General features: G+C 47.0%; 1 protein-coding gene across 1 annotated transcript in view; it reads right to left on the reverse strand.

The window, feature by feature from the left end:
- Positions 1 to 21,946, reverse strand: part of LOC100050915 (liver carboxylesterase 1) — a 31,901-nt gene extending 9,955 nt beyond the window's left edge. The window contains exons 1-7 of the mRNA XM_070262949.1: positions 21,816 to 21,946; positions 18,723 to 18,927; positions 15,192 to 15,336; positions 12,050 to 12,183; positions 9,162 to 9,315; positions 7,376 to 7,480; positions 5,421 to 5,525 (exon numbers count right to left, since the gene is read on the reverse strand). Coding sequence (XP_070119050.1) covers positions 5,421 to 5,525; positions 7,376 to 7,480; positions 9,162 to 9,315; positions 12,050 to 12,183; positions 15,192 to 15,336; positions 18,723 to 18,927; positions 21,816 to 21,867 — 900 coding nt within the window. The 5' untranslated portion in view covers positions 21,868 to 21,946. The remainder of the gene's footprint in view (positions 1 to 5,420; positions 5,526 to 7,375; positions 7,481 to 9,161; positions 9,316 to 12,049; positions 12,184 to 15,191; positions 15,337 to 18,722; positions 18,928 to 21,815) is intronic.
- Positions 21,947 to 23,907: the final 1,961 nt, after the last annotated feature.

The raw sequence follows: 23,907 nt of genomic DNA on the forward strand, positions 1-23,907 counted from the left end.
TACGTGTCATCATGTGGCTCACAGTTTCTGCCCCTTTTTGCACATCCATCAATGACCACAAATGTGCCCCAAGTATTGATTTGGAGTAAGAAATAAATTTCAGTGAGTAGGTGATTCACAAAAAACAGAATTCATGATCAATGACAAGTGACTGTGTCTATGTCTCTATATTTAAACATGAGCTATTCTTGACGAAAGGTTTGCTTCAAGGAGGCAGTGAGCTCCTCATCACTCCAGGTGCCTAAACTGAGGCTTGGCTCCCTATCAGAGAGGAACAGCAGGAGAAAAAGAATCAGGGATGGGCTCACGTTGTGTGAATAAATGTCTTAATTTTCGGTTTTACCTTTGATGGGAAATATTTACATGGCCACAAATCCTGCAGAGCCTGACTCACAGGTCAGCACCTGGGAAGCTGGTTCTGGGTACAGGAATGTTCCATATTTGGTCACAGAAGTTGTTAAGACCATGGGTTTGGAGCCAGACTATCTGGATTTGAAACCTACCTCTGCCACTTACTAGCTGGTGACCTGGGAAAGTAATTTCACTTGTTTCTGCCTTGCTTTCCTCATCTATAAGATGGGTTGTTGTGAGGCTTAAATGGCTGAGCACATGCAAAATGCTCAGCACAGTACCTAGTACCTGGAACGGGCTGGATAAACATTAGCTAATACTCATTAGAGGTGTGGTTACAGACCCCTCACACACACATCAGCTGCATGGGCCTTATTTCCAGCTCCACATGCTATGTGCCATATTCCCCCCTGGATGGCAGGTGAAACTGGACAATTCCCAGGCTTTGAGACCAGCAATGTATATATGCTCTGAAAAGGTCAACGATGGGCACGTTCTGGTTGCGGAGGAGAAGTTCTGTCAAATGAGTCTGACTCAGCAGGACAAGGACCCACATCCTAATGCAATATGGCTGACAATAGGGACAAAGGATCTGGGTGCTACTGCTACTTTCTTTGAAAGGTTGTGCAGTTCAGAAAGGGCTGCTGTGGGAAGCTGCCTAGAGGAGCAACTCCTTTTGGGAGGAAGACACAGGGCAGCCCACATCGGGGAGATGCCTGCCATCTGCTGTGGCCCTGGAGAAAGAACGATTTTCCAAACAGTGGGCATGGCATGAGTTCAGTGACCGAGGTGTGTAGCACTAATCCCAGGAACCTCAGACCCCAGCATCCCTGGGCTTGGAGGAAGGCTGTGGGGCGTGGACAGAGAGATTAGATGGTGCAGCAACTTTCTGCACCATGTCCGGCACAGAGCAGGGACTCAGATGTGCTTTGAAGGGTAACTCCACAGAGGTGAGGGGACTTGTCTCGTAAGGAGGGTCAGCCTTTTAAGAAGGGGTGACATGCCCTGACCTGGGTCCACAAGGTTGAGTCTGGCTGCGCCGTGGGGCATGGGAATAGGAGGGAGTGTAGAGGTGGAAGTGAAAGCCCAGGAGGCAGACTACAAGGGCCTGATCAGGGTGGTGTCCAGCAGGGCTGACAGACACCAGCAACAGTGGAAATGGCAGTGATGGCCGCTGTGCAGAGTGGCTGCAGGTGGCTGCCCTGTGTGGGGCTCCTGTATCCCCTGGCTCACGTCAGAAACCCAGGGGCCTGATTCATCCCTTCTCTTCTTCTTATGCTCCACATTCTGTCCACTAGCACCTCCTGTCAGTTGTTACTTAAAAATATCCAGGCAGCAAGTCCTTCTCACCACCTCCTCTGCTGTGGGCTTGTGCAAGACGCCGTGATTCTTTGCCGGGATTGTTCCAGCCCAGGGGCCCCAGCTGCTGTCTCTGCATCTGCTCTGCCCCTTCCCCACCTTCCATTTAACACAGCCTTCAATGAGCCCTTTGTAACATCCAAGGTCACTCACTGCTCTGTTCAAGACCCTCTCAAGACTTCCTGTCACACTTGGAATAAAAATCCAAGTCGTTTAAAGGACCACCCCCACCTCCCATTCCCTTTTCAGCCTCAATCCTGTTCCTCTTTCCCTCCACTCTATCCACACTGGCCTCTTGCCTAGGGCCTTTACAGCTGCTCTTCCCTCTAGAAAACTGCCTAGATCACTTTTCCTGTTGCCTTCCTGACAGCTGGATTCCTCTCCTCCTCCAGAACTGGGCTCAAATGTCACCTCCTCATGGAGTATTCCCAATCATGCCTTGCAAATTCAAATCACTGGCAAACTCCAGCTCCATTTCCAAACTACTTTTCCACCCTAATGCTGCCCAACATCACACACAGTATGTATTTTATTTGTCTGTTTATTGATTCTTCCCTCACTCCAGAAGGCAGGGCATTATCTCTATTGTGCCTGTTTCACTGCTATATCTCCAATTCCTGAATCAGCTCCTGGTACATAGTAAGTGCTAACTAAATCTTTGCTGAATGACTGAGCGAATCTCATTTAATCCTTGCAACACCTTTTAAGCTAAGTGCTACCATCCCCAGGGAGGGAGCAGAGACGACAGGAATGTGAGTCTTTGCAGAGGTAACGTCACTGGAATCTGGAAACATGTTAGAAGGCAGAAGGGGAGGAAGAAGGAGATGGGGAGGATGCTGCTGGAGTTTCCTCCTGGCTGGGAGGAGGGGGGTTCCTCAGGACTGAGATTCTTGGCTCCCTTCCTGACGGCCCTGCAGACAGTGCAGCTTGCACAGCTAACAAGCCCTGCAGCCTCCAGGAGAAGATCTGGGCTCCTCAGTGAAGGCTCCTGAACAAACCCCTTACCCAATTATCTCCATCTCCCCACAGTGGAAGGTTCTAGTCCAGTTCTCTCTAAAGCAGCCATTTTTTGGAGCAAGAACTGTAAAAAACAAGGGCTAGGCTGGTCTCAGGGGCACAGAGTTAATGAACGGGAGCACTGGAGTGGGACTCAGAAGATCGGGTTCCAGTCCTACCTCTAGTCCTCCTGGCTGTGTTATCCAGGCAAGTTACAACCCTTCTCTGGTCCTCAACAGCATGAACACAGGACGTTACTATAAGTCCACAAGGGGAACTCTTTCATTCCTATTTAAGTGGAGCTTGAAGGTGTCAAGACTTAAAACCTGTAATCAAGAAACTAAATGTACTTACCTCTCTGGGTTCTCCAAATAAGTCAAGACTGAGAAATTTCCGTGAAGACGAAGGCAGAGGGTGTGGGTGAGGAGGCTTCCTGGAGAAAAGCTTGACCCTGGCTGCCCTGGGCATGAGCACAGGTTGTAGGCATAGGATGGGGGAGGGGCTCTGGAGAGGATGTCTGTGGTGGTGCCTGCCCTGCCCTCCATCCATTTCCCCTTCTTGTTACCTCAGGAGACAACATCCTCTTTTTCCTTTGAGGGGCCTTCTTCTTCCCCACTCTCAGTCCATGAATCCAGGCCTCTATGTGTGACCTGGGGTGCCGCATCCCCCTGACCACGGAGACTAGCTCAGGGATGGGCACAAGCCATGTAAGTCCAATAGAATTTACCCAAAAACTTTAGCTGAATTATTGGGAAAGAGGGTTTCTAAGCAGATATAATATGCTTCTAGAGTGTGTTCTTGTCTTTACCCCCCAGGGGACACACCTGCCTGAGAGTGAAGCCAACACTGAGAGAGAAAAAACTTTGGGTTGGAGACAGATTCTTATTAATATCATATGTGCATCTGAATTCAGCCACGCCTGAAGCCATCTACTCCTGAACTATAGTTTAGTTTTCAGGTAGTTACCTGAAGAGTCTGTTACAATACATTCCTTTTTCTTCTCTAGGCACATCTCACATTAGAAAGTCCTGACTCACTGAAGCTCACAGAAATCCACCCCATCCTCCGCTTCTCTATGCTGTGTCTTCACAAGATTGCACCTATTGCACACTGTAGCTAACAAGTCTGATCAGTGTGGAGGAAGTGAGCAGTAAGGGTCCCTCTATTATGGATTGTAGCCTTACCATCCAGGGGTGTGTGTGTGTGTGTGTGTGTGTTGAGGGGAGTGCATAATCATGGAAACTCTCCCACGTGCTCTCAGAAGATCTAAGAAGAACATGTGCTCATTGTTTCTCTGGGTTTTTCCAGGAACCCCAACTCTTAAATGAGAGGTCCTCTCGTGCCAGATGGAGAATTGCAAAAATAAAGTTGCCTCTTTCCAGGCATGAGAAAAAAGTTCTATTTTAATTCTTTGAACACATTGGTCACCTTAGTTGAACCTTAAAACCCAGGATCCAATTTTAGGGTCACACTGGACTCAATCCATGGAAATAGAGCAGAGTCTAGCGCTAGACGCTTGTCCGGGGGTCCAGGAGTATCCTCAGGAGCCCAGGGTGCAGACAGAGTCCAGGGACTCAGGCTACTCCTGGGCTCACATTCACACCCTTCTCCCACAAAGGGAGGATTTCCTATTGTCCCTGGATGTTGCATTCTCTGGGCACCTGTCCTGCTGTGCCTTCCCTGTGAAGACCCATTGCAATAGGCATCCATAAATCCTCAAATGTCATCTTCTCTGTGAAGTGTCCTCGTGACTATAATGAATGTTTCCCCTTTCTGTACTCCCCCTATACTTAACCCAGGATGTATATGAGTGTTTTTTTCATTGAATAGTTCCCTGTGAGCAGGCACTGCCTCCAATTCGTGTGCATAACCCTTGCTTTTACCCATCATACACTCAGCACAGGTAGATGGATAGATAGATGGATGGACAAGTGGATGGATGGATTGATGGAGTTTATTAATATATGGCATATGGGTGAATTGGATGGATAAGTGGCTAGATGGATGATAACTTGCGTATAGGAGATAGATGGATAACTGATTTTAGAGAGATGGATGATGGAGTGAGGACACATGGTGGCAGGATGATTGATAATACATGAATGAGAGTTATGGATACATTGATATTAAATTGATTAAACGATATTGATGAATTGGATGCATTGGTGGATGTATAGATGGAAAATAAGAAGATAAATGGATAAATGGATGGATGAATGGATGGATGTGTAGTTATCCTAGAATCACAATTGAGGTAGAGTCTAGAAAATCTAGAAGCCACCACTGGGTTATAATTGAGGCAGTTTCTAAATGAGTCAAGATAAATTGTGTCAACCTTTCTGAAAATCTTTTTTCTTAATGTCCCCATCCCCCAAATTCAGGATGGTAGTTACCTCTGGGAATGTGGAATGTTTAGTTCTTAAAAATATATCTGAAACTAAGATAGGCAAAATGATAAGATTTGATAAAGCTGCTGGGTATTACACAATTCTCACTATGTTATTTTTTTGATTTTGTTGATGATTGAGATATTTCATGATAGAAAAGAAAAAAAAGAATTTCCACATTCATATTCAGAGGCTGACACTGTTCCTGAGAGGTGAGACACTGTCCCAGGTAGATTTTCTGGGGTGAGGGGACAGCTGAAATGATGGAGCCTGCAGCCAGGTTTACAGGGTGGGAGCTGCTGCGGCAACGAGAATAGATGTACCTACCATCTTCAGCGACGTCTCCAGGAGCTCATCCTCTGTCTTCTGGCGCAGGCAGTGAACAATGACAGCCGAGGTGGTGGTTTTACACCCAGCAAACACAGCAATTTGCTGCAGAGATCACAGGCAACCGCAGAATTCAGAGCCATGTCTCTTCCTTTGGTCAATAAAGAGTTGTTCCATCCAAACCTCAATTTCTAAAGGCAGCTGGGGTGGCAGAAAATACTCTAGACCAGTGGGTGTGGGTCCTGGTGCCAGTCATGCCCATTACACAGCCTCTGTCTCTGTTACCTTGTGTGTTAGAACGGGCACAGGGATCTCAGAGCTGAACATCTAAGGAGAGGCTGCGGGAGTGGGGCTGAGAGCATGGAGTCCAGAATCACACTGTCCTGCTTCACATCTCAGCTCATCCACTTACTAGACATTTGCACTCAGGGAAGTCACTTACAAAGCGACCAGAGGAGAAGATGCAGATGGAGAGAAGGCAGGCTCCACAATGGGAGAACTTGGAGAGTGTGCATGACTCTCCAAAATCTAGTACAGTGTCGGACACAGAATCAATACTCAGGATGTATTTGTTGAATAAATAAAAAGTCACAGAGAGAAGTAGAGGAGAGAGAGAGAGATAGACTGAGAGAGAGAATAAGTGTCTTAGATTCCCTTCATTTTGCCAATGTCTTATTCCGGTTTGATAGCGAAACACAGTCCCGTCTCTGCCACCTCTGTTTCCTTTAAATATATTCCCCCTTAAAACTAAAGGATGGTCAAGTGAGCTTCTGTTGTTTATGAACAGAGAATTCTGAAAAAAATTCTCAAAAATTCTAAAAATTCCTGATGTCTTCCTTTCCTCTCCTCCTCCTCACCAGCCCCTTTAAGTCTGACTGCTGCCCCCATTGCTCCACGAAACCAGCAGTCACAGCCCTACGTAAACGCCCCACATCACCGACTCCAGTGGGCTCTCCTCAGCTGAGCCTCCTGTGGCTCACTCTTCCTTGGCTTCCTAACAGTCTCCAGATAAAGACAAAGTCCTCACCAGGGTCCTGTGCAGCACGGCCCCCGCAATGTCCCCATCCTCAGCTCACTCCAGGTTCCCTCTGCTCCTTCTGCTCTGGTTTCAACTAGCCTTTCTCATTCTCTCACTAGAGATACTTCCTTCTGTCACAGGACATTAACACATATTGTTCCCTCTTCCTGAAATATTCTTTTTTCACCAAGTAAATTACTGCTTATCCCTCTGATCTGAACTCATTGACTATCTTTTCAGGAAGCCTTTCCTGATACCCTCCCCTACTCATGGACTAACTGCTCCTTTTGGATTCTGTTATGACGCCAGGTATCTCTCCTTTATTGCTCTTGTTACTATTAACATTTTATAATTTGTTTGGTCATGTTTTCATTAATTTGTGCCTTGCGTTAGTATGAAAGCTTCCTAAGGTTGCTAGATATTGGGTATATCAATATTATTCATTGATGACTAAATGGATCAATGAGTGAATTCTCCCGTAGTCATAAGGAACCACCCCCAGTCACAAGCCCCTCAGAGAGGAACCCCTCCAGGCTCACATGCTGAAAGTGTGTTCACCAGAACTGAGACCCTGAGAGACACAACACACAGTAACAGTCCACTGCCCACTCTCTGGCCTGGCACTCCACCTTGGGACATTTTGGGAAGTGTGGTCCGTGGACAGTGCACAGTGCTGGCAGTGCAGAATTGTGAGCTTGAGTCCCAGCTCTGCCCCCATCACTCTCTGATCTTGGCCAGATCCTTCCACTTTCTGCCCCAGGTTGCTCAGCTAGATAACTGGGAGGTTGGGTGAGGTGTCTCCTTGCCTTTCCCACACAGCCGTTCTTATTTCTGTGATGCTTTGAGGATGTCAGCTGGATCCCATGGCAAGAAAGTCCCCTGAAGACTCCAGGAAAGCAGAGCTAAGGGTGCAGGGGTGTCCCAGCGTGAGACTCACCTGAGCCGCGGCCTTTGAGTCCTTCTGGACCAGGCCAGCAGTGTAGGTCACGCCACTCTCAGAGATGGCCCGGTGGAAGAGGTTCTTGGCCAGTGGAGATAACACCTGGGAGGAAAGTGGAGATGTAGAGAGTTTACGCTCACAGGGGGGCTCTTGAAGAGCTAGTCTCATCCAGAGCTCTGCCCTGGCCCTTCCCCTGGAGACCCTAGGGCTCAGTGGACATGACAGGTCCTGGCCTGGCCTGTTCCCCAGGCTGACCCCAGGACCTGGCTTCTCCAAGAAAACCTCCCTCAGCTGGAGCCAGCCAGGAGTGCAGAGCGAGGGACAGAACAGGATGTGAGTGGCACATGCTGATTGTAACAATCAAAAGTATCTGAAAGGCGCTTAGGAATTCCCAACAACACTTTAAAGACACGGTTCTGATTCTGCATTTCCATTACTCAGAATATATCCTTAGAAAAATGACCATGGAGGTGCACAACGATTTCTACGAATGCTCATGGCATTTATAAATGTAAAGTAGAAAATGACATTAGTTTTCAATATTATGAGATTTGGTAAATAGGCTATTTTTCAATCTTACCATGGAATACTAAAATACTATAAAAATAAAATTATGGAGGAGTGCTTAATACTGAGGAAAATATTTATGTTCTGTTATAATGCTAAGGATGATTTTTTTTCAAAAAAAAACCCTAGATAGCTAGACAGACAGATAGCTGGTAGTTAGACAGATAGGCGGGTAGATAGAAAGAAAAATAGATAGAGTGAGTCATGGAAAAAGCCTAGAAAAATACATGTCAAATGTCCGTGGTGGGTATCCCTGGGTAATGGGATTATGGATGACTTTTTTCTCCTTTAAGCTTCTCTGTGGTTTTCCTTTTGCTCCACTTTATAAAACACAAAAAGAATACCTGTGAGTATTCAACTATGAAACCAATACATGTATTAAAAATACAATAATAGCAGCCTGGCCTCATGGCATAGTGGTCAAATTCCTGCCTTCTGCTTCGGCAGCACGGGGTTCACAGCTTCAGATTCCAGGTGTGATTCTACACACTACTCCTCAAACCATCTTTGGTGGCATCCCACATAGGAAATAGAGGAAGATTGCCACAGATGTTAGCTCAGGGACAATATTCCTCACCAAAAAGCAAAAAAACCCAAAAAACAAACAGTAATAGTGCTGACCCTCTGCTCAACTGTGAGGCAGCTGGAGGATTCCTTACAGCTCCTAGCACCTTCTAATCTGGTCTTCCACCATTGCTTCCCTCAGCCCCACTACCACTAGCAAGATATGCCAGGGACTACTGCCTTCCCTCTGGGCATGGAGAGACATTCAGACCATCTCAGAGGAGGCCCCTGACCCGATCTTTGTGCCCGTGTCCCCTTGACGTGTATATGGCTATAAGGCAAACCATGACACTCTGCCCAACCTTTAAGGTTGCCTCCTCTTATTCATAATGTATTCCCACCCCTACATCCCAAGAGAAGTGAGATGAGCCCTAATGGGAAAATGATTAGGAAGGACAGAGAGAGAGCAACCAAGTTAGAAAATGTGCAATGTTGCAGGTGTGGCTGAATATTTTTATGGCCCCACGATGCTGTTTGAGCTCTGAGCTTCCTGGGGGTCAAGGAGAGCTGGGCCATTAGCTCTCTACCATCCGATGCTGTGCAGTGTGGACTCAGCTTTGAATCTAGGTCTTGTGAATAAAGGTGCCATGTCTAGATTGATTGGTCTCCACTAAGTCCCATCCACAGCCACAACAGGGCCGGGAGCACTTACAAGAACAGAGACACTTTCACCTCCTGCTGACTCTCCAAAGATGGTCACGGAGCCTGGGTCCCCTCCAAAGTTGGCGATGTTCTCCTGGACCCAGCGCAGTGCGGCCACCTGGTCCAAGTGACCCCAGTTTCCTGGGCTGTGTTCGTCCCCTGTGCTGTGAGTAAGAGAACAGGCTGGAGTGGGAACAGAGATGTCATGGCAGGGCTCTCAGGACCACAGATGGGGCTGGGAACTCTAGGTGAGCCTTCTGGAATGAGACAGGGCTTCCACTGCCCTGACACAGAGCTCTCCATCTGCCTTCCTCTCCTGTAGCATTGTTCCGTCGTGGGTTCTACATTCCTTCATCCGGCATCTATTTATTGAGCGTCTGCTATGTGCAAACAATCTTCTAAGAGCCAGGAGCAAGTCTGAGAGCAAAACAGGCAAGCCTCTGACTACACAGAGCTCACACCATGGATCACAAACTAATAAAGAGATAAGCATAGAATCTAATGTCAGGTAGTGAAAATGCTTTCAGGAAAAATAAAATCAGGTAAGGGAAATGGCAGAGGTGGAGCAGTAGGATCCTATTTCAGATAACATGACCAGGGAAGGCCTCTTTGAGGCTGTGGCATTTGAGTAGACTACTGAATGAGAGAGCACAGATCTTTGCAAATATCCAAAGAAGACAATTCTGGGTGGAAGAAACAGCAAGTGCAGAGACCCCCGGGTTCAGTGAACAAAGTGTGAGTATAGCACATGCTGCTAGAGAGGGCCCTGTGGGACTTGGTAAGGACTGGATGTCATTGTAAGTAAGGGGGGAAGTCACTGCAGGGGAAGGTCATAACTCCGTCTGTGTCTTAGATGATCACTCTGGCTACTGTGCAGATCAGACAGAATATAAAAGTAGCAGGATTATAAGAGTGGAGGTTGTTACAATAATCCACGTGAGAGACACAGAGGGCTTAGATTAGGGTGGGTGCAAAGAAGGAGATGAGAAGTGGCTGAGATCTAGAATGAATGTTAAAAGTGGAACCAGAGGATTTTCTGGTCCACGGGATATGGGTGTGAGAAAAAGAGAAGGGTCAAGGCTGACCACAAGGCATTTATCCTGAGAAAGCAGAAGGATGGAATTGCCAGCAGCTGACAGGGAGCACTGTGGGGAAAAGAGGAGTACTTTGGGGGAGGGGCAGTGGGAGTCAAGGGTTTAGTTTGTCCAAGTAAAGTGTGAAATGCCCTTTGATGTCTAGTGGAGACAGCAGGAGGGAGAAGGAGATAGTTAATGATGTCCTTCTGGGTTTCAAAGGAGTAGTTGGGGATAAGGAGCTGTAAAAGTGCCCCCTGAGGTCACTAGGACACCACGGTTCAATGGAGAGGGAGACACACACAGGCAAGAGGAAAGGGAGGAGAAGGGTCCAGTGAAGGGGCTGAGAAGGAGCAGTCCAGGAGGTAGGAGGTGGCCGGGACCCAAGAGAGAAAGTATTTCAAAAGGGTGTGACCCATCATGTGTGGATGTTGCCAAGATGGTGTGTGGCCAAGGTTGGGCCAAGAGCTGGTGGGTCATTGGTGACCACAACAGTCTGGTGGCATGGTCGGAGTGAAAACCTGATTGACATAGGTTTGAGGAGAGACTGGGAGGAGAGGAAGCGGGGAGCACTAATGTAGCAGTTTCACTGTAATGGGGAGCAGAGAAACGGTGAAAGAGATAAGCAGTCTCAATGAAGGCAATATATCCTCAGTCATGACTCACCTGGGATAACTCTCCTCCAGCTCCATAGGTCTTTCCAGTGAGGAGTCCACCCCTCCACCAGCCCACCCATCAGCTATCTGAGGGTGAGAGGTCCTGGGGCTGGTGCATTCAGAAAATGCTCCTAGCAACTGTGTCCTTCAGGAAACCTGGTTCCAGTTTCCATGGAGACTCAATGGAGAAGACTCTAGCCTTGACTCATCGGTGCGCCAAATGCAGAAGGAAATGGGATGAGTGGACCCGACTTTCCCCAGGAGGACTGTGCATTGAGATCAGATGCTGCAACAACCTCCCCCCTCTGGCCACACATTCCATCACCCACAAGCGTTCACTGAGCTCCCAACAAGAATCTGCTCCTTCCTCACTTTCCCGTGAGGTAAGATGTGTAATCCTATAACTGCTGTGCTGATGCTGTCACTTTACAGGTTGCAAGTGCTGGGGCAGCACAGGTGAAAAGGAGATGAGCATTTCTGAGGAGGTAACGTGACTTATCCAGCCCTTGTGGTCTAGGGGGTTAAGATTCAGGACTCTGACCGTTGCATCCCAGGCTTATTTGCTCCTCAGGGAAATAGACCACTAGTCAGTTAGTGGCCATAATGTGGCGGCTGTGTGTTGCTGTGATGCTGAAAGCTATGCCACCAGTACTTCAAATACCAGTAGGGTCACCCATGTCAGACAGGTTTCAGCAGAGATTCCAGACCAAGGCAGACCAGGAAGTGGGACCTAGCCATCCACTTATTAAAAAATTGGCCATGAAAACCTCATAAAATAGCAGCAGAGCATTCTCTGGTACAACGCCAGAAGATGAGAGGATGATACAAAAATATCAGGCAGCTTCTGTCTCTTCCTTACGTGGTCATTAGGAGACAGAATCAACTCAACAGCGCTAACAACAAACATTTGAGTAGGATCTTACAGGATGAATAAAATTTTGAAAGAATAGATATTCCAGGCAGATGGAACATCACATGCAAATGCTCAGAAGCAAGCGGACCAGTGTGTCTGGGGAATGAGAAGGGAGGTGTAGCTCAGTTATAAAGGGACTTGGGTGCCTCACTAGGGAATTTAGTAAAGATCCCCTTGAGAGCTGACATGACAAGAGTGGGGTCCTAGTACCCTCGCTTTGGGGGCCAATGCACAGTGAGGAAGTCCTATATCTTACCTGAGGAATCCCCAGATGCCGAGGCGGTACTGAATGGTCACCACCACCACGTTTTCATGGGCAGAGAGGGCCAGCCCATCATAGGTTGATGCTCCACCTACCATCAGACCACCTCCATGGATCCACACCATCACCTGGACGGGGAGGAAGCAACAACACCGCTTATAAGGAACAGATCTGAGAAGGACCCCAAGGTGAAGTCTGGTTTGGTCGCCTATGTCTTAGCCATGACTCAGTGAGGCCATTACTCAAAGTCCACCAGTGTCCCACAAAGTTGGAGCAGTCTGTCACTCTCCTTCTTGACTCTCCTAGCTGGGTTCCAGGCTACCACCCCACTCAATGTATGCTGGCTGCACCTGCCTGTTTTCCCATCCTCAGTGCCACCTTCTACAAGGGCTCTTCATGCTCAGAACACCGTCATGGGAACAGTCAAGGCTATAGGTGTCATCTTCTCCCCAACACTCCCATCATCCTTGTCCGTGGACCCCTCTCTCAGCTCAGCATACTCTGCATGCCACAACCCTTGTATTTCAGCTTTATCTTACTTATCTCTTATGCAGTGAATTAAACTTCTCTCATGCATGAATGATTATCTCAAGATATTCCCCAAGTGGTATGTCTTTCTGATATGCCTTCCCTCTCCCTCCTCCCGATTCCTCTGATCCCCAAATACCACCAATACTCCAAAGCACAACCTAAAAGTCACCTCCTCCAAGAAGTCTTCAGTCATTTGACTAACACGATCTGAGACCTACTATGTGCCAGGGAATGTGATAAGAATTAAGGATCAGAGTGGACACAACAATTTATAACACATGGCTCTTGGATTTAAAGAGCTCTCATAGCAAGGAAGTGAGAGTAGCTAAAATAATAATATTGTAAGAATTTTGTAATTTAAAAAAAAGAACTCATAGTACAAACTATGTGCCAAGTACTATACTCAGCATTTAAAATTAAACCAGTCCTGAAGTAGGGACTCCTATTGCCCCATTTAACTGACAGGAAAACTGAGGCACTTAACCTGCCCGAGCTCACACAGCTAATAAGTGGTGGAAGCGGGACTTGAACCCAGGTGGTCTGGCTCCAGAGTCCACATGTTGGGCCACCCAGCACACTGCAGCCAATGTCCAGGGTGCAGTAGGTCGGCTGTTAGGGAAGGAGGAAGATCTTGCCTTTGGCCAGCTCTAAGTGACGTGTCAGGAGCACTGTCCTGGATACCTCGGCAGGCCCTGAGATATAGCCTAACGGTCATCACTGAATATTTATACGTGATTACTCCAGTTCTGAGGGAAAAGAGCCAGGTGTCTCAGCAATTAAAAGGCAGAACCAGGATTTAAACCTGGGCCCTAAAGTTCCAGGAACTGTGTCCATAACTAGAGGTCTCCTGCCTGCAGGTTCCAGAGCCCCTGTTCCTCCCACACCTCCGCTCCCCGCCTGCCTCCAGGTGGAGCGGCTGAGTCTGAGCCACCTCTGAGTGAAGGCTGAGCCAAGGTCGGGGCAGCAGAGATTTGATGAAGTTAGTGTCCGTCTGTGCAGCCCAGATGGTGAGACCCTCGAAGGCAGGGGCTGCTTGGCAATGGTTGTATGTTCCTCCTTTCTCCTAACCCCCAATTCTAGCTCTGTGTGTGGCGCTCTGAGTACAAAACAGAAGAATGAACGAATGAGTGAATGAATGAGTGAGTGAAGTTTTGTCCCACCTCTTTGAGCCAAGCATGAGCAGTGCCACTTCTAGTCACAAGTTCACAGATGCCTCCTCCTCTCCTGGGCATCATGCCAGGTGTGTTCTGGGAGAACCCAGGAAGCTCATATCCCTCCCTTCTCCACCCCACGGACCCCCTTCTTTTCCAGAAGACCCTTCCCCCACCTCCAGCCTGAGTCTGGAAGCCTGCCCCATCTCTGGGCTTCTGTTTATTCAGGAAATGCTGACTCACTGGGTCTTCAGCCCATGCCAGGGACAATTATGGAGGGAAATTAGCTAAAAGTCCCAGAGAGTTGGCCAAAGGCCTAGGAAGGTGCTTCTTGGATTCATCGCATTGTGTTCTCCACACTTTTATCAAGAGACACTGTGAGGCAGGGTTCTTTGTGTGCTGAGGAAAGTCCACACACAGGCTCAATTTCCTAGTTTGAGTCAAAGAGCAAGCGTGTGAAAATCAGAAGACTCATGCTCTTGTCATGCCAACCCTACTGTGTGACCTCGCTTTCCTCTCTTTGGGCCTCAATTTCTCTATCTGTAAAGGACGGGTTAGGCTGTTGGCTTATCTCTACGATTCCTTCAGTTCTCTCCTTGTTGGAAATTATATATGAGCTGCTCTGGGTATCAGATTCCTAACCTAGCAACCAAGAGTAATCATTCTTCTTCTATAATGCAAGAGAACCTGGAAAAATGGAAAGATACATTACAGATGTATAGCAAACTCCCCAAAAGATCCTATGTCTGTCACTAGGGATAACTGAGGTTGAAGGGGAGCAGAATATGCCACCCCAAAATATGCCATTTTAGGATATTGATTATTTGGAATTAAATTTAGTCAAGAAAATTTCCTAGGAAACAGCCAGTGCAAGGACACTCTAACCCTCGTTTGTCTCCTGAAAGCAGGAAATAAATCTCCCATGTGAAGGATACCCTCCCTGCACCTGAGGGTGAAAGGCGTCCTTATCACCAGAGATGGGGAAGTCAAGGCCAAGAAGGCTGTATGAACAACCTTTGTCACTTCCTCTTTAACTTTTCACTCCAACCCAAACCCCTTTGCTTTGTCAAATCTTCACAAATAACTTTTTCTTTGTCTAAAATGTATAAATGCTCCTCGCTTTGGTCATTTCTTTGATGCTCAAATTTTGATAACCTCTTGTACTTATGAAGATAAAATTGTTTTTCTCCCGTTAATCTGTCTTGTGTCACTTTAATTAATGGGCCATCCAAAGAACCTAGAGGGCAAGAAGGGAAAAGTTTTTATCCCCTACAGTTTCCAGTGGTCACGCACGAGGTCTGGCTGTGGTGGGTAAAGAAAGCCTTGGGGCCCCTGAAACAGCCATGGCTGGTGATGCCGCTGCCCCAAACTGCCTTCATCCTCTTCCAGTCTCCACCAGAAGATCCTGGAGGGCTGGAACTCACCAGCCTTGACCAGTGGTTCCCACTGCTTACCGGCAGCCTGCTTTTCTTTGTCAAGTCAGCAGGAGTGTAAATGTTTAGGTAAAGACAGTCTTCGGAAATCTGGACGGGAATGTTCTCCTTTCTGTTGGTAAAGAGGTCTGAGAGCATCTGCCCTGCCACTGTGTCCTGGGAGCACCTGGGAGGGGAGAAAGAAGAACTCCTGAGTCAGTCAGAGCTGAGCAAGGAGACGTCTCCTACAGTCAGGCTGAGCCTTGGATTGTGTGGGTTAGACCTGTAACAGAGTTGCTCTTACCACACTTGAGACACTGGAATGAGCAGGAAGGTATCTGAGGATCTGAGTGGGGGCCCTGGGCCTCACTAAGATCTTCCAGGACTGAGTATAGTGAGGAAGCCTGGCACCTGTCCCCTTCCCAGAGCCTTCGGGCTGCCCTGGGTCAAGGAGAGGAGTCCGGCTCTACACCTGGGAGAGGACCATTTCCTGCAGGCCCTGGACACAGCCTGGCTCTCCCCTGGGCTCTGTGTGGTGGGCTGCAGGGTGACCATGTTCCTCCACCAGGTAAACCAGGTGTCCTAGTCTTTGGGAGACTTCCACAAACCACAAGAAGTCACTCAAATGGCAGACACTTAGGGCAGACCACATGTCAGGGATGCAATATTTGTGGGGCAACACTAAAGGAACTGTGTTCTAGTCCTGTGTTAGCCATTAATGAGCTTGGTGACCTTGGTTGAATTCCTTCCCTGCTCTAATCCTCAATCTTCAGATCTAGGAGAAGGGAGAGATTTCTTTAAGGATCTTGCAGCCCTGACATACTAATATTCTACCGTCATCCAGCCCAGACAAGCACTAATGGTTGCCCTAATAACAGATCATGAAGGTCCAGCGTAGAGTATAATTGGTAACATTTCCTTAGTTCTCCCAGCATGTCAGGTGCTATACTCCTTGTGTATTAACTCATCTAATCCTCAAATCAGCCCCGTGACATAGGTTCTATTATTACCCAGATTTTATACACAGGAAAATTGAAGGACAGACACGTTAGAAATCCTTTGTTCACGCAGACAGAAAGATCCATAGTATGGATTGCTTATATTTCCAAGACATTAAAAGCAACATTTCTGAGTCTCAATGTAAGGCAGATGTCACTGCCCCCAGTGTGTAGATGAGGTGGCTGAGGCACTAAGGTGCCTGGATGACACAGCTGTCAGGAGGCAGAGTCAGGCCTGAAAAGATGACTTCCTGATCTCCACCCTGGAGGAAGTTGTCTGAGATCACTAAGAGCAAGGGGCATAATATTCATAAAATAAAAAAATCAAATGTCAAAAAAGCAGAAAACACTTCAACATCACTGGTATTCAAATGAATGCAAAATAAATAGCCAAAGTATATATATAATAATTATGATAATAATTATTATTATTTTGCGTATCCATTAGCCAAAAACACGTTCTTTAAAACAACCTCAAGCATTGTCAAATGTTCGGTGAACGGAGCTTTTCATACATTAATGGAAGGTGTATAGTTGGGACACTTCTGGAAGGAAATTTTACAAAAAGTGCATATTCTTTGACTCAGAAAAGTCATTTCTTGGAACTTCTCCAAAAATATTCATGAGTGTGAATAAACGTTTAACTATATTATTCATGCTCTATATATTATCAAAAACATTAAGAACAACTGTGACCCAAATAAGAGATCAGGTAAATAAATGATGATTCAATCCCTGAGGTAACTCAGCTATTAAATGTCAGACTGTGATATTTAATGACATAGAACGACGTTCATGACATACTTAAAAGTGAGCAAAGAAGGCATCCAAACTATCCGTATAGCGTGATGGGATACTGTGATTTATAATAAGATATATCTATTTATTTGTCGTCCAGTTTCTGGCACAGGGCTCCTAAAACCCTTAGAATTTCCTAAGAGACGAGAGCCATAAAGGTGTGTTTGTTATATTAATGAGGTGAATTTTGCACCTAAGGTGCACAGTTATTTTTGGACCTAAGCTAAGGATGTGGGCTAGTTGCCAGAAAACCAATCAGTGATTACAGGGCTGGAACTTTCAGTCCCACACCCCGGACCTCTCGGGAAGGGAGAGAGGCTGGGTGTTGAATCAATGTTCAATGGCCAAAGATTTAATCAATCATGCCTATGTAAGGAAGCATCCATAAAAACCAAATGGACAAGGGCTCAGAGAGCATGAACCAGAACGCCTCCCTGTGCCGCCGTGCCAGACCCAAACTTCATGAGAACAGAAGCTGCTTTCTTCACAGCCTCACCCTAGGAATCTCTTCATCTGCTGTTGATTCATATTCTTTAATGTGCTTCGCAATAAACCAGTAATGTAGCGAGTCAACCAGTTTCCTGAGTTCTGTGAGCTGCTTTAGAAAATTAATGGAACTCAAGGAGGGTGCCATGGGAATGTCTGATTTATAGCTGGTCAATCAGAAGCACAGACAACAATGTGAACTTGTGATGGGCATCTGAAGGAGAGGACAGTCCTGTGGGACTGAGTTCTTAACTCGTAGCATCTGATACTACCTCCTGGTAAAGAGTGTCTGAATTGAGTTGAATTCCAGCTAGTGTGGACAAAACTCCCCATGTTGAATTGGGTGCAGAATGTTGGGTGGTTCTATTTTTAAGAGAGAAAACATGCAACACATGAAAGACTGGAAGAGCAGAACCTAAAACATGAACCGCAGTTCTCTCCAGGGGTGGAATCATAAAGGATTTTCATTCTCTTACCTTTCCTTACCTGTACTCCTGCACTTTTCAGTAATAAGTATGTATTACACTTACAATCAAGAAATAAAAACAGTGAACATTATTTTTTTAGGAAAGAGGAAAGTGACAGGAGAAGAGGAAAAAGGAGAAAAAAGAAAAGAAGGCAAGAGGTGGGAACCTGGAGATTCCCAGAAATGACTTGCTGAGAAGAATGAAGTCTAACTGGATGCATGGACGCATTTGTGTCTCCGGGGTGCAGCTGCAAGTCCTCTTTGCCCGGCTTGTCCAGGGTGACTAGGACACACGACCCACTCTTCCGCTTGTGACTAGGAGGGTTGAGAACTTGCCTGGTCAACACCCCAGGCCCTCCCCACCCACACACTTTCTCGTTCACCCTACCTGTCAATTACAGCAATGTTTTAAGACAGGCGAATAAACAGAACCACTACTTCTGATCCCCTCACCTGGTCAACATTTTATTTTTTTCCAAGGCACTTATCAAATATTCTAACATATGACATAGTTCACATTAATTTGCATGTTATTTATTATCTGTCTCCCCATTAGAAAGTAAGCTCCATGAAGACAGGATCTTTGTTCTGTTCACTAATGGATCCTAGGACCTAGAACATGCCTGGCACACAGTAGGTGCTCAATAACTATGTGTTCAATAGAGAGCTCTAGAATGCTGTGAGAGTTCTGGAGTGTCTCTAAGGATCTACAGTGTCTTCAGGATTCCAGAACAAAGTATGAGCCACCCAGAAGATGGCCTTGGCTCCTTCCTGCGTCACTTTGAGGCACACACCCACTGAAAGATGCCAAAGTCCCCGGCTTACATGGGAGGGTAGGAGGTGGCGTTCTTCACGAAGGGCCATGGGTCTGCAGGCTGCGGCGGAGCAAACCTCAGGGATCCCAGGGGGGGTTTGGCAAAAGGGACCCCCAGGAAAACGGCCACGGGCTGTGCAAATCCTTCCAGGCTGACGTGCTTCCCCAGGACCTTGCCCTGCGCGGTGTCCACCACAGGCGGCGAGGATGGGTGCCCTGCGGGACAGCGAGAGGAAACGAGGACACGTCAGCGGTGAAAGGCTTGACCTGGATTCTGGGAGTCTTGCCACTCTCAGCATGTGACTTTGAAAGAGTCACCTCAACTCTCTAGCCCTCAGTTCTTCTTATGTAAAAGGGAGCGGAGGTCAACTGTGCTTCCTAACTCCCAGGGCTGTCTTAAGGAGCAAAGTGGACATGGAGGTAAAACGGCATCAAGTGAGAAGGAAATGCAAGGAGGAGAGCTGCTGGGAGTGAAGCAGACATTGGGTTGCACTCTCAGGATCCCTGGAGACAGTTATCCACGAGGATCCTGGCACTGAGCTGCGTGCTGGATGGGAGGATGGATGAGAGGCAGCCCATCTTCTCAGAAGCTCTGAGCCTTGTGGGGAGAATGAGCCACATACACACTTGACCCTACTGCTGGGGAGACAGTGGTCAGTGTCCTGAGAGAGGGACCAGTAAGGTCCTGCAGGAGTTAGAAGAGGGAGCGAGGCCTTCTGATTGGGTGGCATCATGGAGGCGGTGACCTTAGAGTTGGGACTTGCAGTAGGGGAGGACTGAGCAAGGGATGATGGACAAGGGTCTATAAGGGTACAAAGCAGAGAAGAGAATGTGCCGAGGCGAGGCTCTGAGACAGCAAAAGGCAAGGCCTGCCCGAGGAAGAGTGATGGCCCTTGTGAGCCAGAGGGAGTCTATGGGGAGCGGAAAATAATCCTTGCGTCAGAAAGGTCATGTATGGGATGGCCTTGAATGCCAGGCTAAGGATTTGGGCTTTATTGTGGGTAAATGAGCAGGAATGAACTGTTAGAGTACGGGAGAGTGACTCCATCAGCTTGAGGAGGATTCTTCTGGCGGCTCTGAGCAGGGTCGTCCAGAGGGGCTGAGACTGGGGTCAGATCCCCGTCTGTTCCGTTCTTGTGGAGCAGACAGCTCTTCCTCGCTGAGCTGAAGTTCCTCCCCTGCAGCTTCCACATCAGCCCTGCTTCTACCTGCTGTGGCCCGTCCTGAGCTCCCATGTGGCAGCGGCCTTGCAGACCCCTGAGCCTGCCCATCCCTCAGGCCTCCTCTTGTCCGTCCTCACATGGTTCCAGTGTTCCTCGTAGGAAATGATGTCTAGCCTCTCGTCCTCCCAACTGCTGGTCTTTAGATGTAGACACAAGGGCAGCATCTCCCTCAAAGTGTGTGGCCAGAGCAGAAAGAATAACCCAGACTTGTTCTTAAAGAAGGATATCCAATGCTAACCTTCAGGAGAGATGAAGTGGACAGAAGCCGGATGCCGAGGGTGACAAAGTGGGCGATGGTGTGAGAGGCATCAGTCGTAGTGCAAGAGCAGGAGTTACCACGTGTGTTATAGGTAATAGCACTTCCGATGTGCCAATGTGCATTCCAGCTCAGCTAAATCAATCTTTACAAAGGCCTGTCCTGGTAGGTGTATTGTGCCCTCTTTGCAGATGATGAAGCTGAGGAAATGCAGGCAGCCACTGCGGACTTTCTGAAGATGGAAATGGGGTGGCCTTGCTAAAAGGGGACCATTAGTAAAGGAATTATTTTCCCTAATTTGGTTCTTACTCTGCCCTGACACTCAGTTCCAGGCCTCTCATGGTGTCATACCACCAGAAAGAACATGAAATCCATGTGGGGCCTGGCCTGTCCCCACTGATGGCCAGAGCACTGGCTCTGGGTTCAGGAGTCACAGACAGACTCCAGAGGGTGATTTTTCAGTTGTTCTTGGACAAAGATATCTCCCTGTCTCAGTCTCACATTCTCCATCTATTAAATGGCACAAATGCTTTCTGAGGCCCCTTGCTGCACCCTTGTGTTAACCGTGTCTTTTTGTTTCTCTGATCAGATGCTTTGACATCGGTGACGTTGCTGACCATGGAGGGACCACCCCTCCCAGACTCAGCCATTCCTAGAGGCAGGAATTAGCTTGCCCTTCCAGCTTGCTGGAGCCCACACCCCGACCACCTTCTTCATGGGCCTCTCACATACCAGGCCACTGTTATCCAGCCTTAATCACTCCACTTCCAGGATCCTGACAACGGTGGATGGTCCCAGGCCCCAGAGCAGTTTGTTGAGTTTGCCAACCCTAATCCTGCTTACCCTGCCTCACCCCTTCCTTCCAACAGCAACCAGGATGAAGACTCTTGTCCCCAATTCCTCCTCCTCCCTCTGTCTCCAGACCCACCTGGTCCTTCACGCTGTGGCCACCATGGTGGTGACATGCCTCCTTCCCTGGGAACTGTGAGTAACAAACTATCTTTTCAGGGGCAGTGGTGTCCTGCTCTGTTGGTCTTACCATACCTCAAATTTCTATGAATATACTATATTTTAAAACCACCCCTTCAGTTATTAATCTTTATTTTGAACTTTGATGAAAATATACCCCTTAGCAAGAACAATGCATTTCGTCCCCACAACAGCCCGATGAATTAGGTGTTGTCCTCATCTCCATCTGAGAGGAGGACATTGAGGCACTGAAAGGCAAAGTACATCACCTAAGGACACACAGCTAGTTAAGTGCTGAGCAGGGACTTAAACCCACACACTTCTGCCCCAGAGTTGATATTTATATTCTGTGAGGCCACTGTCATTGATTTGGCCATATCTGGACTAACCTCAAGGGGAAACAAACTGAGTTCTTCGAAGTTCTTATCTGGGGCCACGACACTAGCTGCTACCCTCCTGCGTGCGGCCCTGGCACCTGAGGTTGGGTGTTTATCCTCCCCTTGGATGGGGCAGTCTGCACCGGGAGATCCACATCTGGAGGGCAGCTGCTGCAGAACCGGACCTGTCACGCCTTTGTCCTACATGCATGTCCCTCACTTCGTCCCTGGACCAGGATTTCCAACGTGGCCCCCTATTTAGATGTCAGAAAGACTCACCCCAAACTGTGGAAGTGTCCAGGGAGACCAGGACCAGAGCAAAGAGCCACATCTCAGAAGGACAGCAGCTCCCGGACCTGCAGCACTCAGCGCGTCAGGGAGGGGCTGTGCAGTCAGCCCCAGAGCCCCAGCTCCTGCCCTGCCCCTCAGCTCCCTCCCTCCCAGCCAATAGCCTAATCAGGCAGAACAGATTTCCCCTTCCAAAGATCACTCTGGGCTTTGTGGATCCTTTATGCTGTGCCTCTTAGAGTTTACCCTCTTTTATCTAAACAGCACAGAATGAACTCTGCCATTACAGATAGCCACAGACTGGTCAAACAACTTATTACATAAGTTTTTCTCCCTTACTAGACTTTAGCCTTAGTGCGCTGTGAGCTTCCCAAAGGAAGGCATAAGCAACAGATGCTTTTGGACAAGGGGACACTTTGGTCTTGGATTCCCAGAACAAACCCAAAAACCTTTAGAGCAGCTCCCAGCCCCACAGATGCTCAGCTGGGGAACTGAGGACAAATCTCTTAGCTTCCCTGGGCTTCTGTTTCATAGGGGTCTCTGCTATCAGGCTTGGAGGCATCTTAAATTGCATCCAGTCTCCCTTCTGATGCCTAAATTAATTTTACAATATTCCTACCAAGTGACTCAGCCTCCTTTCACACACTTCCCAGGTCATGTAACTCATTACCTCTACAGGAAAGGATCTTTGGATAGAATCTTCTTAGAGCAACAAACTGCATCTCTCCATGTTCCTCAATCTATTTGTTCATTCACCCATCCATCCTTCCATCCATCCTTCTATCCATCCTTCCATCCATCCTTCCATTTGTTCTTATTCTGTTTATTCATTCATTCTCCAAACATTTACCAAATGCCTGGCACCATGCTAGGTGTTATGAATACCAAGATGAATTAAAGACATGTTCCATGTCCTAAGGAGCTCACTGTGTAGTAGGTAAGACAGATGGTGTGTGTGTGTGTGTGTGTGGGGTGTGAATTGCAGTGCAATATGAAATAATCAAAATAGAGGGATGCAAAGTGCTCTGGGTCCACCTGGAAAAGTGTCCTTTTCCTTCTGGGTACCATGAGAAATATGCTCAAAGCCTATTTCATAGGATCATTAAATGTCCAACAATGGGGAATCAGTTATAGACACTTTCGCACAGCTGGCTAAGGAAATACTATCCATTCACTCAAAGTAGTGATGCCCACAGCTATTTATTGGCAAGGAAGGACAGTCATGATGTGTTGTGAAGGGAAAAAGGAACAGCTGACAGAACAGTTATGGCTGCTCTTTGGGAAAAGGTTTAATAGTTCCTTAAAAAAATTAAATGTAAAGTTACCATATTTTCTAGCATCCACTCCTAGTTAACTACCCAAGATAACTGAAAACATGTTCATACAAAAACTTGTACACAAAAGGAGGATTATTCATAATAGCCAAAAGGGGAAACAACCCAAATATCCATCAACAGATGAATGGACAAATAAAATGTGATCTATCCAAACCATGAAATATTATTCAGTCATAAAAGAAATGAAATATAGATATTTGTTACAACAAGGATCTTTTCATTCATTGTAAGACTGAAATTTGAAAACCTCACACTAGTGAAAGGATCCAGACACAAAAGGCCACATATCGTATGGGTCTACGTATAAGAAATGTGCAGAATAAGCAAATCCACAGGGACAGAAAGTAGATTAGAGGTTGCTAGGGGTTAAAGGAGGAGAGAAGGAGAAATGACTGCTAGCGAGGATGAGGGTGCTTTGGGAGTGATGGAAATGTTATGGGATTACAAAGTGGTGATGATTATACAACTGTGCGAATATACTAAAATCACTGAGTTGTGCACTTTAAAATGGTGAATTTTATGGTACATGAATTGTATTTCAATAAAACAAATATTTTTTAAAATTTACCATTATTTAAAATATTTTAAAATTTAAAATATTACATATAATGTTCCACTTTAGTAAAAATATATCTTTATTTACATAGGAAAAATTTTGGAAGGTTATACATCTAATTAGTATTACAATAGCCATTTCCTGGCTGTAGGATTTTGAGTGTTTATACTCATTTATATTTTCCACTTTT

The sequence above is a fragment of the Equus caballus genome, chromosome 3 (genome assembly GCF_041296265.1).
Source record: "Equus caballus isolate H_3958 breed thoroughbred chromosome 3, TB-T2T, whole genome shotgun sequence".
Classification (NCBI taxonomy): Eukaryota; Metazoa; Chordata; class Mammalia; order Perissodactyla; family Equidae; genus Equus; species Equus caballus.